This window comes from Callionymus lyra, chromosome 5 (genome assembly GCF_982586985.1).
Source record: "Callionymus lyra chromosome 5, fCalLyr1.hap1.1, whole genome shotgun sequence".
In the NCBI taxonomy this organism is placed as follows: domain Eukaryota; kingdom Metazoa; phylum Chordata; class Actinopteri; order Syngnathiformes; family Callionymidae; genus Callionymus; species Callionymus lyra.
In genome coordinates, this window is record NC_141822.1 from 19,080,792 (window position 1) to 19,095,154 (window position 14,363).

Below are 14,363 nucleotides of genomic sequence, written 5' to 3' on the forward strand. Positions count from 1 at the left end.
TCTCTTCATAGCAACGTTTCTCTCTTTCCCTGCGTTGACAACCAGATGTTGTAGCTGGTTTGAAGGCCAATTAGCAGCACAGTTTATACTGGAGCTGGGACTGGTACCATTCTTCCAGTCGCTTCATCCACCCGCCCGGTTGATGCACACTCACTCCTGACTCCACAAACGCATGACACAATCCTTTGTGTGTTTTCTTATCATGATCTTTAACAACTGTACCTTTTATTTTTTGCCGACTGTAGTAATATTGTGCAGCCCTGGTGTGTGTTCCTCATTCATGGACAGATACTACAGGCGTTTCAGCACCACGGACAGAGACATCTAGTGGCAGAAAATAGATACTGTTCATGCGCTTTTAAGAGCATTGGAAAGTGTTTCATGAGCAAGCATGTTATTATTACTTGAATATAAAAGTTAATTTAAGACAAATGTTCGATGCTATTCCAAACTAATGATTTTAGGTAAACAATACATCTTTATTTGAAAGCTTTTTTTATTAATTGGTTGTTTTTTTTTGTAGCTTTGGAGAGTCTAAAAACATACATTAAGATAAGAAGAAAATGTCCCACAAAGACACTGTCCTCATGATGTATCTAGGAAGCTATTAAGTAGTATTCATTTATTAATAGTTGAAGAGCAGTTAAACACAAAAAATAACATAAAATTGCCTTAATCGGTGAATAAATAAAAATAAATGAAGTTGGCTCAGTACGAGCCAAACTCATACTGCCAAGTCATTTTATGAAGCCCACTGGAGCTTGAAAATATCTCATTAATAACATTTAATTATAATTATTATTTTTTTTAATTACGCAATAGAATCCAATAACATGTAGGAAACGAGTACAATCTTGATCTTAATGAAAATGTTGAATAAAGAAAAAAAAACATGTTTTTAGATGTTTTTTAGATGCCTGAAATTTGACTTATTTTAGTCTCTTTGATTGCATATATTGCTATTTAAGTTTAAATATCTTAATTTGTTTGAGACAAAATACAATTGTAACAGATGTCTTTGACATATGATTGTTTTACAGAGGGCAGAACAGAGTAGTCCATATGCAACAACAGTATGTTATGATTAATGAAAACAAAAAAACAGCAAAAGAACACCCAAATAAAATTACAAATACACTTTTTTTTCTAACCCAAGTCAATCAACTTGGAAACAGAAAAACAAATCTTTCACAATATCATTGTTATATGAAGACGTTTTTGAATAAATACTTATACAACAAACTATGATATAAAGTAAATTGATGCTTGATTCAAATGGACATTCATTTATTTTTTTGATAAAGTTATAAAAATATAAAAAATATAAAAAGTTATAAAAATATAATAAAAGATCAACCAGCCTTTAAATATTAATCTAAACATATTTTGCTACAGATAAATGCAGACAAATACATAACCTCCCTGTTGTCGTTAATAGCTGTTTAATAACGGTTTCTGATTAATATAAAGCAAATATTGGATTTCTTCAATCTCCGTCTATGCTTATTTAGCATTTTAATGGAAAAAAATTATCTCTGACATACGTTGACATGGCAATGAATATTTATGTGGCTCCATTTTAAGTAAATATATTTATTATGTGACATTTGTGAGACTGTCTGCATATTGAACACATGAAAGTAGTTTGTTCGACTGTATAAACTCTAGTTTAAATTATTTGCCGACATAAAATGAAAGTAATTTTCTTTTCTTCTCTCATTGAGAAAATGAATGACAAACTTAGAGGTTAGTTGATCACAGACGAAGCGAGATCCTTCGAGATGTGATGTGAAAAAAATTGATTAAATTCTTCCTCCACCTCAAAAAACGAGACACTTATTGATAAAGTAGCAAACTCATTTAGCCTTGCAACACAGCGTGGTAAAAACAAATCATTCTTATCCTTTTTCTTCTGTTCCTCGGTCGTTACCATGTGGGCGTGTTTGTGTGCGTTTTAAGTGTGCGTCCTTGTGTCTTGTGTGTGTGTGTACCTGAGTGCCGGCCTGTGAATTCTGCATGAGCGGTTTTTTGAAAAAGCGAGAATGACCTTGTGTTTCTTGAGAGGTGCGTGATCAACTTCGCCCGTTCTTTCGTGAATGTTTTTCCTGTGTTCCGCTACCTTTCAGACCAACGCTCCGGCGGGCGGGCGCCGCGACAGGGAGACGGGGAGACGAGTCCATCACGGCCCTCAACCTCAGAGACGACCTCTCATGGTCCCCTCTATCGGTCAGTCAGGGAGAAGATGCTGTTTTACTTTTGGTGTCTCCTCAGAGCGCAATATCACTTTCCATAGCTTCTCCCCCCCCCCCACCCCCCGGTGTGTTTATGTGCTCATCACGTGTGAACAGAGAAGCCCTAATGTGTCATTTTGAGGTTTTGAGTTTGTCATTCCATCACCCTCTGATTGGTGTTTCCCGTAGAGGTAACTTCTGAGAATAACAGTGAGGGAAATCTCTCTCCCATCACCGAGGATGGTAACTATGGCAGAGTAGTTCGGCACAGGACCCGCTCCTCCCGCAGGCCCTCGGGCGGCACCAGGTCCCCCCATGGTATGTCGTTTTTAACCAGCACAGCACGACACCAGCAGCGGCCGGTCCCAGCTGCCGACACTTTGCAAGTGCCTGTTTAATGACACTCTTTATGATGACCATGCTTACAGTGGAAGAGCATGACTTCACTGCACTGAAATGGTGACCCACCCACCCCCCTCAGCCCCCCCGCCCCAACTGGGACGCCATGACTGGGGTGAACGTCTCCACAGTTGCAGTTGATGGATGACTGGACTGCTTCAGAGAATGCTTGACTCACTGCCTGCACAATCCTGCCCTCTTGTGTTAGAAGCACACATAAGACACTCAGAGCATTTTCTGCATGAACACCTTTAGACACTGGTGAAGATCATGAAGTGGTGACTGCACTGCTGCTGGATGTGTTTTTAAAACACATGCAGGATCTTGTATAAAAAATGTATATATATATATTTCTGCAGTTGTACATACCAGGTATTGACCCTTAATTTTTCTGATATGATATATCTTTTTTGGAATAAAGAGTTTTTTAGTAACCATCCTGAAACACATAATGGATAAGGAACCTTATATGGAAAACTGTTATTTTTTATTTTTATTTTAGCTAGTGCTCGCTTCAGTCATTTTAATTCATAAGTAACCAACAAACAAATAATTTTAACCAGTAGTAATAATGTAATAAAATGGTTTTATATAGATGTGGGACAAACTTACTTGAATATAGAAGCACATTTTGATTAAAAATGAACATGTAAACAGGAAGTGACTAGATGGCAGACAACGTGTCATCAAAGTCAAGTAACAATTGAGGGCGGATTACTTTGGAATATTTTAAAAGTAACTAAGAAGTATGAGGCTATTATTGGTTCTATACTGTAACAATTACATGGAAATTTTAACAAATGTGTACATGTATCTTCGCCATGATCCGCAGATGAGTAACTAGCTTTACGTTACTCAATTTGTAAATGTGTGATTATGAATACATTTCCACATATATGAACTCTTGTTTTCGTCCATATTTATTGGAAATGACACATTTATAATTGTAGTTATGCGTTACCGGATCACAGTACACATACACATACATGTTTTTAAATCCTTTCAAGAAGTAAAAACCCTTTAAAGACGCGAGTCGGGGACCTCGGTTCGGACCCCCCTGCGGTGGTTTACTGACTAAAATGACAACAATCATCCACTTTTATCGCATGCTTGTCCGTCCTGTGCTCATGAACCACCTTTGTCTTCGACCTGCACCTTGTTCTGTCTTGTTTATTCACTTATAGAAAATGAACCAAATATTTTTGTTCAATATAATTTGTAGAAGCATGTTTTATGTCTCACTTTCCCTCCAACCCATTAGCTTTAGCAGAAGATAGGCCACATGACCATGTATTGGTTGTATAAGTAAATATAATATACAGTATAAGTAGAATTGATCTATTAAGTAAAGTATCTGATTGGCTTTAAGAGATAGTGTCTTAATTTGTTTCAATCTATGTTTTTTTAAGATGGCTACAGGGACCGAGATCGACGCTCTCCCACCTACTACGACGAGTCAGAGCCAGAAGAGAACTTCAGGATATTCGTTGCATTGTTTGACTACGACCCTCTGTCCATGTCCCCGAATCCTGACGCCGCCGACGAGGAGCTGCCTTTCAAAGAGGGTCAGATCATCAGGGTAAGACGGCAGGTCTCAGACTCAAGCAGGAGTGTAAGATGTTTACCGAGCGTTCGCCTCTCACTCAAGGTGTACGGCGACAAAGACACCGACGGGTTCTACAGAGCGGAGCTGAGAGGCAGGATGGGTCTGGTCCCGTGCAACATGGTGTCAGAGATCCGGGCGGAGGACGAGGAGACGATGGACCAGCTCATCAAACAGGGCTTCCTGCCGCTCAGCACCCCTGTGGACAGAATAGGTAGTGCACTGTAAGGGCGTCACCGCGTGCGGACTCAAATTAACAGGGCAATTGTTGGAACTTCCAGAGCAGAGAAGAGGCCTCCGTCAAGGTCAAGCGCCCAGGAGGATGGTGGCCCTGTATGACTACGACCCCCGAGAGAGCTCCCCTAATGTTGACGTAGAGGTAACCACCGGAATTATGCAGCTTTTCATCAATTATTGAGCGAGGTAACACATTCAGATTCAACAGACGTCGTGGTTGCAGATGTAGGTTTTTGGATTATTGATGAAGAAAAAGCATGATTTGATCATCTTTGGAGATAAGATCCCACATCTTCACGTCTTGATGTATAACTGTGTCGTCTTTCATTTAGTCATCACTGTATTAGTGAGAGAATACACTTGTGTCTGTTATTCTTTCCACGCAGGCCGAGCTGACCTTCTGTGCCGGAGACATCCTTGCTGTTTTTGGAGACATCGATGAAGACGGCTTTTATTACGTAAGATCTTCTTTTGCTCCCAACCAGTTTTGTCTTAAGGGCTTTTGACTTTATTTTAACAAGTTGAATATGATCACCCATGTGTTTATTTTCTATAATAAAACTATTGAATTAACAGTTTAGAACATTTCACAGATATTATTATCTCTTTGTCTCAATAAATGATCGATACACTGACATCAATTATCGATATTTTATTGCAACACACATGGATTGACCACACTTTTTACGTCAGTACTTAATTCATCCTGTCCCGTTTGTGGGGGCGCTAGTCCCGTAAATTATGGTAAAAAGTAGGTGTAAGCAGCGACCAGTGAAGAAGAGTTAACATCAATAATGGAAATGGTTTAAAATGTATTTCATCGTTGTTTTTCTTCCCAGCTGAGTGATGCTCGAATGTAAATTTTATAAATACTTATCTTGGTTTTAAAAAGGATACATTTAATGTAACGATATAAGTACAGTATGTTTAATTAAATGAATACATTTTCCCTTAAATGTTTTTCTTTCTTTTTCATCCACAAATTTGGGGTAAATAAGATATATATTATACTATATAATTATTAATATTAATCGTGGCCCACTGTCATGACAATATTACTACACACAATATAGTAAATATTCAATTACCCTAAAAAATGTCCTTCATTTATATTTTGTCTACATAATTTTTTACCTTTTTTATCATTTGAAATATCATTGACAGAAGATATTTAGCAACATTTTGTCTCCTTCAGTTTAGACATGTCCATCTTCACTTCAATGAATACGTTGTCCCAGTGACATGGTTAAACACAGCTACACAACTCTTGGCTTGATTCAATTCATCGTTGTGCTTTTGTGAAATACAGAATCTATCGGAGAAACAAAATGAAGCAGTGAACAGTTGCACTGAAGCCATTCGTTCTGCTGTTCAACATGTCTTGTTTTTTCCAGGTTACACCAAAGATGTTTAGTTTCACAATATCAGAAAGTGTAGTTGTGTTCGCAGGTGCAGGTGCAGACAGTGGTGCATGATTGACCCCGCCCACTGCAGGGTCCCCTATAATCCTTAAAAAATCCTTAAAATAAGGCTTTCATTGGCATTAAATTGTCTTTTATCTTATTTCAAAAGTTTTAAAATTGTGAAGGCATTATTATTTTTATTATATTATTGCTTTATGTTGTTATTTTATTATTTTGATCACCTCTTTATATCCTTTTTATTTCTCCTCAAAAATATTTAAGTTAATAAAAAAGAGCTTTATATCAGAATAAACATAAATATTAGTTATATAAAAATGCAATAAAATAAATCAGCATATTTATCTTGATTTTGTTCAATAGATTATTTGATTCATTGACATTTAATTGTCTTAAAATCCCATTTTCAATCCAATTTTCATGAAAAATGTGAACACAGTTTTATTATTCTAAAAATGACTATAGGGATTAAAAAAAAACAACAACAGCCTTTTAACATCTCCATCCGGGATTTTTGTGAGTATTTATTGCCCCTCAAAAATATAAAAGTGAATAAAAAAAGGCTTTTTATCAGAATAAACTTAATTAGAAGTAATATTAAATACAATTTTAAAAAGTCAGCGTATTTATCTTGATTCTATAACGGAGAATATTTAATTAATAAGCATTAAATCGCTTTAATAACATTTTAAAAAGTTTTAAAACATGCTACCAACACATGGTAAGTAAGACTGTGCTTGCATCAATATTTTGTTTTATTTATCAATTTCAGTTTTTGGTCTCGTTAGTCTTCAATCTAATTCCAAATTTTTTTTAAAAACCCTTTAATTTAACTTTACGCTGAAGTAACTCTGCACTGAGGGAAGTTCTTCTGACCGACTGTCCTCCCGAACACACCCTCCTCCTCCTCCCCCCCATAGGGCGAGATGAACGGCCACCGAGGCCTGGTTCCCTCCAACTTCCTGGAAGAAGTGCCTGACGACGTGGAGGTCTATCTGACCGACACCCCGTCCCACTACCCCCAGGACGAGCCTCCCAACCGGCCCAACGGGAACTCGGCCGCCACCGTCGCCTCGGAGAGCAAACGGGTACATCATCATCGCCGCCCTCAGCGCTAGGCCCTGTGTTCATCCATCTTTCCTCCCCCCGTCCTCTCTCTTGATCTCCGTCTCTCTGCTTTACCTCCACCTTGCCTTGCTGTTCATTGTGTGTGTTATTCGTCCATGTGGTGACAGTGGTGACTCTGTACAAACTAACAACAACCCCCCCGTCCCCCCGTCCCCCGGCCCACCGTTTGGCTCCTGGGGGGGACATAAAAAAACAGTTCGAGCCCCCCTTTCTGAGAGAAAGGACGAAGCAAAGCCTGACGTGGACAGAGAGGAAAGACTGTTGGGGGGGGGTGGGGGTCTGCGTGTGACTTCTCTTGCATGACGTTGTGGTGACGGAGGACTTGAAAAAGGCTGAGCTCATTCCTACATTCGAAAAAAAATTTCGGTAAACCCTTTTTTTGCACTGAAAAACACACAGAAGACTGTGTCTAATGATACAAAGTGCTTTATCGACGCGTAACTACAACAGATTTGGAAGAGGGGAGCGAGACGCATGCCTTTTTCAATCTTGATACGTTTTTTGTAACGACTTTCTTGGCTGTACTTTCCTTCAAGAGGCTTTGTTTCTTCATGTGTAACTGCACACACGTCTATTTTTCAGCCATGTGGATATGCCATGTTCGCTCCGAAAACAAAAAACTAACCGCAGCACATACTGTATTGTTACTATGGAACAATAAAAAGAAACAAAATTGGATATTACAAACAATCTGTTTTCGTGCTGTGTCGATGTGTGTCGTCGGTGGTGGTGGTGGTGGTGGTGTTGTGTTGTTGTTCTCAGCCTTCATCGTTGTTGTACCAGATTTTCTTCTTCTTCTTCTTTCCTTTTTTTCACCCGCTTGGCAAAAAAAACAGACTAGAACAAACCGAGAGTTCATCTCACACCATGCGTGGCTACAGTGAGTCGACAACTTGAGATACCAAACTGGCGGCGCTAATGCAGGCGGCTCGCTGTCAACAAGCGAACGACACTCACTGTGCGATCGACGCCGTCAGTGTTTGTTTTACACCATCACGGAATATACATAAGCTGGACCCGACGCTCGCTCGTATCATCTGGAGCAGTTTTTAGTGTCGACGCGTTGGCTCGGTTTACATGGATGGCAGCGAGTGAAGCGAGGTTTAGTATTAGAATAAAGTCGAAGATGAAGATCAGAATCTAACAAATTGACCATATTTAAAAAAAAGATACCCTTTTATTCCTTCAATATAATCAGGGAATTATGAATATTGGGTGTTTATTCTTAGTTTATATTCATCATTTCTGACTGAAGAAGCAGAAAACATCTGCACTATTACAGTTATATAATATATATATATTATATAATAAACATCACATGACAGGAAATTAAATTAAGTGCAAAGTTGAAGTCCCCTCCTTCCGTCTCCCGCCTAATTAAAAGTCAAAGTTGGAGATGCAAAATAGTTTTGCTGCGAAACTAAAAATAATAAAATCAAAAGTTAATTTGTCAAGATTAAAGCCTGAGTTTAAGCTTGAGAAGATAGAAAAAATCAGAAGCCTTTAAAGGTCCTCTAAGTCAGACTTGAGCAAAGCTCATAGAAACTTGCAATTTTATTTTGAAATAATTTGTATTGTTTTAACTAGTTCAAATCTATATATGACTTAAAGGAATTCATTTTAATTATTTTTCCGAGTATTTATTGCTCCTTAAAAATATTCAAGGGAATATTTTAGTAAAACAATTTAAATTATTTTAAATTAGATTAAAAAAAGTGATATGAAATAACAAAGTTCAGCATATTTAGCTTAATTTTTCGATTTTAATAGAAACACTTTTCTATTGGCTTCTTTATTTTTGTCTTCACGACAATCATTGCATAAAATTGTGGCCTATGAGTAAAATGTACATTCGGCTATGATAAGAGAAATGAACGCAACTGTCGTCTCCGACCCGCTGTCCATAGAGCAGTTTAGAGGTCATGTTGATTGCTCAGGCAGCGTTGTGTAAATAAATACATCAAAATGAAAAGCTACACTAGAGAGTTGTACTGCACAGGTCTGACTCAAATCAGAATGTTGTGTTGCTTCCATGTCTCTTTCTGTGTGCGACCATTACATTCATTTCTTCTTGTGGCTGTCCACCTGAAAATGAAACGTCACTTATATTTCCTGATGCAAACATTGTATTCATGAAGAACTTATTACTTGTTAGATAAATAAAGTCAATATCAACTGGTATATATTGTCCACTTTATTACTTTTATTTCCTTCAAACCAACAAGTGCTACTTGTTTTAAAAGATGTCCGACACGTTATCTTGTCGTACGGATCTACTCGCACCATTGTTGTCCATGTAAACAAAGCTACGTTTCATCTCCAGTTACCTTAAAAAACCCGAAATAACTGCGAACAAATGGTGCGTCTGGCCGGTGCATTAGAGGAGAAGCCTGGTATCTACAGTTGCGTCTGTGTCGGTGTCGTGCTGCAGCTCCCTCCTGGTGTGTCGTGCTCAACATTAAAACTGCTTCTCTCCTCCGTGTTTGGATTTCTACCAATGTACCTTTGAGAGTGTGAGTCTGAAACCTTTTAACGTTGTGAGTGTTCGCAGACAAACAGACCGTCATCGGATCCATGTCAGTGCAATATTTAGCTTAGCATTAGCATTAGACTTAGAAAATAGCATCCTGTATGCAAAGAGAGCTAAACAATTATCAAAAAAAGAGATTTTGTGGATTTTAAAAAGCAAAAGCACTTTCTGGGATGTGGTTTGAGGTTATCCATGTCGTCTGCTTTTCGGTTGTTTTTCCCTTTGACCTTTAACTCGTACTTGTCTCTGTAAATCAGAAAGAAAAACAAGTGATATACAGGAAAATATTTGAGCGTAAATAGATGATTATTAATATCCAAAAGCTGGTATATCTTGACTAAATTACTGTAAAGATTTGATCAATAATTTAATTTAATTTGATTTAATTTGATTATTATGTTTTAATTGAAGTCACCGGAATAATGGAGAAAATTTTACATGTAACTTCATCGTAAAAGAAATGATTTATTCTGCTTATTTAATGGTTTATTCTACAAATGACAACATATTGTTGCCTTCAAACACTTCGCCTTCTTCAAAAAGTATTTTCCGTGTTTATTCCTGATTTAAGAAAATATTAAATATGCATTTTTTAAGTCAAAAAAGCTAAAAGAATTTACAATAACAATTCAAGTTTGAGTCTATTGATCCTAAAATGATTTTTATATCGTGAATTAAGGCTTTTTGTAAACGTGTTTTCAATTTTTGTTACAAATAGTTCAACAACTTTGACGTCTGTAGGTTGATTTATGTGATGAATTTCTAAAGTTCAAGGTTGAACGCTACCCCAGGACTAAACATCTTCTGAAGAATGATAATCCAACAGTGGCTACGCCCCCCTCCCCCTCAACCCCAACCCCCCCAACCACCTTTCTTCTCAGGTCACCACGGAATCCACCGACTCGGTGGACAACGACATTCCTCCAATGAGAGCGCCGTCCCCGATAGTCCGCCCCCTGCTGCCGGGCACCATGAGACCCCTGAGCCCTTCGCGGGGTCCTCGCGCTCCGCTGGACCCCCGGGACCCTCACGATCTGGCCAACAAGAAGAAAAAAGGAATTCTGTCCAAAGGGAAAAAACTCCTTAAGAGACTCTCGCCCGTGAAATAAAAAAAAACAACCTTTGAGCTAAACGTCCACACAATCAGTCCCGAGTGGTTGAAGGTTCGACTCCCGGACAGCATGAGCCCGTTTTAAAATAGAAACTCCATGACGGTCATTCATGTTCAGTGGTTCTACTTGATTATGTCAGATGCAGTGCCAAAACCAAGACTCTAGTGACTCGAGTGTGTTTTATTTGATATATTTAAATATCAAATCAATTTCCCATGTCAGTGGTTTATTTCAAAGCAGGGTCGTTGCTGCGAGCGTTTGGTCTCAACAGGGTGATGACGCCGGACAAATCAGTTTTTCTGCCTAAAAGAACAAGAGTTTGACTTAATACAGTTTTATTTAAGGCTTTTCAAGGGCATTTCAATGGTGATGAGATTTTGTATTTAAAATTAAAGCCACAATACATTGAAAACTGATCAGAACGAAACTTTTTAGATGTAAAAACAACTGTTTTTATTAGCAACAAAGAAGTAATGATATCAAATCTAATGAATAAATTGGAAAAAGTGACAATGTTTGTATCAAGAACCCGACATTTGATCAGTGTAATGACATGAACCATAGAATTCAAGATGTTTTTTAAACAAACCAATTTCATTTTATTTAATTTCCCTACACAAGAAAGGTTTTTTTTAACTTTAAAAAAGTTGTTTTCATCCAGAGTGGATGCAAACGAGTTGTTCTTTTGCCAAGAAAAGCGTCTTCTTTTTTTTTTTAACACAAACTGTTGTCTGGTGCAATTCCACAGAAGCAGACGGTAGCATCAGACGGTAACAGATCAGCTGCACTACACTGCACCTGTTTCAGTGGCCTTTTACAAAAACAGCAACGCAGATGTGAAAACTCCTCATTGGGTCACATGTTTTCACATTCCTGCCGACGCGGCATCTGGTCGTAGAAGGTTTGTTTTGTCTTCCTGTCGCGAACACAGTGGACGATCTAACTGATGGATCAGCTTATATTTTTATTTACTTAAACTCTTTCTATACATTGAAGTATAACTTAATTTGTCAGGTTTTTTACGTCTGTCTTTCGATCAACTACTGACTTAAATATCAATAGTTTAATTCTCACCACATTTTTCCTTTTTATTTTCCATTTTAAGTTACCTTTTAGAGAAATTTCCTCATGAAAAATGTATAAAACAATAATCCAATTATTTTAAGGCTCTGCTCATTAACCTTTTTTGGAATTTGCATTACGATGGACAGACAATTAATGTACAAATGTGCGCACAACAAGTACACATAAATCTAAACATCATATAGTGCCCTTAAGTTAAGCACTTTTTCGTCTTTTTCTCAAACTTCCAGATGATTTAGGAATAACAGGACTTGGTGTCACGTATGTTCTAGCCAATAGATGAGCCTTTTAGTTCTGGGAACGACAAATATTACATCCAAGTTGAGCTTTAAACAAAAGTAAATGTTGGTTTGAGTGTTGGTTTGGGATTTACATTGATTCCCATGTTCACCGATGGCCTTAATTCTGAAATTGAAAGACAAAAAAAAAAAAGTTGGTGGTTGGCTTCTGTGTCTTTGAGTGATGGATGGGCTGCTCTGGGACTTATAAGAGACTCGGGGTAGAGCGGCTATATCTATGTTGTGAGGTTGTGTGAAACATTCGATCTGGTGCTTAAATCTCCGCAAATAATCAGAGAAATAACTTCATTCAAGAGTGAAAAAAACCCAAATGATTTCTCCCTATACAGTGAAATACATCCAACAACCTTTATACGCTACAAAAATCGGTGTGTTTGATGAATATAAATCATTAACGTGTTATTGCTGCTCAATTGTTCATCTTTTCGATGTTGATTTTTGGGTTGATTTTGGGAGACAAACAGGGTCCTCTTCGTTGTTACTATAGACATGAATCAGCACTGAAGTCATTCTATGATTATTCACCTCCGAAACTTCTCTGTCCGTGATGTCCGACTACTAAAAACCATCGACTTGTGAACGGGTGTTGTTGTGTCTTATCGCTCTTGCTCTTTTTGTACTGGGGTTCATTTGTAGATACTTTCTAAATGTTTTTCAATTCCTTTCCGGTGCACTGAGATTCCTGTCGGAGAAGAGACCTGCAATCATTTCCATGGTGTCCTTTTGTAAAGTGACAGTCCACCGTATGTGCTTGCGTTGTGAATCAAAGTGGTGAAAAAAAAAAAGAAAAATAATTTATTCACAGTATTTATGGTTATTTATGTCTGAGTGTGCATGTGGAAAAATACAACTTTTATAACCAAAATAAATTTGATATTTTTTACATGTGTCTATTTCTTGAGTTAAGAGATAGTGTGGAGCTGATGAACTGTCTTTTGTGTATTTTTAGAGTTAGTTTAGTGTTCAATAAATATCTCAATAGACAAACAGGAGTCCAATATCTCATACACAATCAAGAGTCAATTATCTTATATACAAACAAGAGTCCGATTTCTCATAAACAAATAAGAGTCTGTGTCTTTTTCACAAACACAGATCGAATATCTCTTACACAAACACGAGTTTAATATCTCATACACAAACAAGAGACAAACATCTCACATAAACAAGAGTCCAATATTTCATTCACAAACAAGAATCCAATATCGAATACACAAACAAGAGTCCAATATTTCATTCACAAACAAGAGTCTAATATCTTAAACACAATTAAAAGTCCAATATCTCATTAAACATAAGAGTCTAAGATCTCAGACACAAACAAGACTCCAATATCTTTTACACAAACAACAGTCCCAATATTTCATTCACAAACAAGAGTCCAATATCTTATACAAAAACAAGAGTCCAATATTTCATTCCAAACAAGAGTCTAATATCTTAAACACAAGTAAAAGTCAAATATCTCAGACACAAACAAGAGTCCAATATCTTATACACAAACAACAGTCCAATATTTAATTCACAAACAAGAGTACAATATCTTATACACAAATAAAAGTCTAATATTTCAAAAACAAACAAGACTACAATATCTTATACACAAATAAAAGTATAATATCTCATACACAAACAAGAGTGCAATATCTTATACACAAATAAAAGTCTAATATCTCATACACAAACAAGAGACCAATATCTTATACACAAATAAAAGTCTAATATCTCATACACAAACAAGAGTGCAATATCTTATACACAAATAAAAGTCAAATATCTCATACATAAACAAGAGTCTAATATCTTAAACACAAGTAAAAGTCAAATATCTCAGACACAAACAAGAGTCCAATATCTTATACACAAACAACAGTCCAATATTTAATTCACAAACAAGAGTAAAATATCTTATACACAAATAAAAGTATAATATCTCATACACAAACAAGAGTGCAATATCTTATACACAAATAAAAGTCTAATATCTCAAAAACAATCAAGACTACAATATCTTATACACAAATAAAAGTACAATATCTCATACACAAACAAGACTACAATATCTTATACACAAATAAAAGTATAATATCTCATACACAAACAAGAGTCCAATATTTCATAAACAAATAAGAGTCTAATATCTCACAAAATGCCCAGAAATCAAAGTGTTGGCAAACCTGGGGATTTTTTTGGTCCATCTTATCCCTCACCTGTCTCCTCCATCACCTGTCTCCTTCCTCACCTGTCCCCTCCCTCACCTGTCTCCTCCCTCACCTGTCTTCTCCCTCAGCTGGCCCCTCCCTCACCTGTCTCCTCCCTC

General features: G+C 37.1%; 1 protein-coding gene across 1 annotated transcript in view; it reads left to right on the top strand.

Moving 5' to 3' along the window:
* Window positions 1–12,926, top strand: part of rimbp2a (RIMS binding protein 2a) — a 69,454-nt gene extending 56,528 nt beyond the window's left edge. Inside the window, exons 19-26 of the mRNA XM_087791340.1 lie at window positions 2,127–2,226; window positions 2,421–2,549; window positions 4,040–4,209; window positions 4,279–4,447; window positions 4,515–4,612; window positions 4,857–4,928; window positions 6,812–6,979; window positions 10,431–12,926. Of these exons, the coding sequence (XP_087647466.1) occupies window positions 2,127–2,226; window positions 2,421–2,549; window positions 4,040–4,209; window positions 4,279–4,447; window positions 4,515–4,612; window positions 4,857–4,928; window positions 6,812–6,979; window positions 10,431–10,658 (1,134 nt within the window). The 3' untranslated portion in view covers window positions 10,659–12,926. The remainder of the gene's footprint in view (window positions 1–2,126; window positions 2,227–2,420; window positions 2,550–4,039; window positions 4,210–4,278; window positions 4,448–4,514; window positions 4,613–4,856; window positions 4,929–6,811; window positions 6,980–10,430) is intronic.
* The last annotated feature ends 1,437 nt before the right edge of the window (window positions 12,927–14,363 follow it).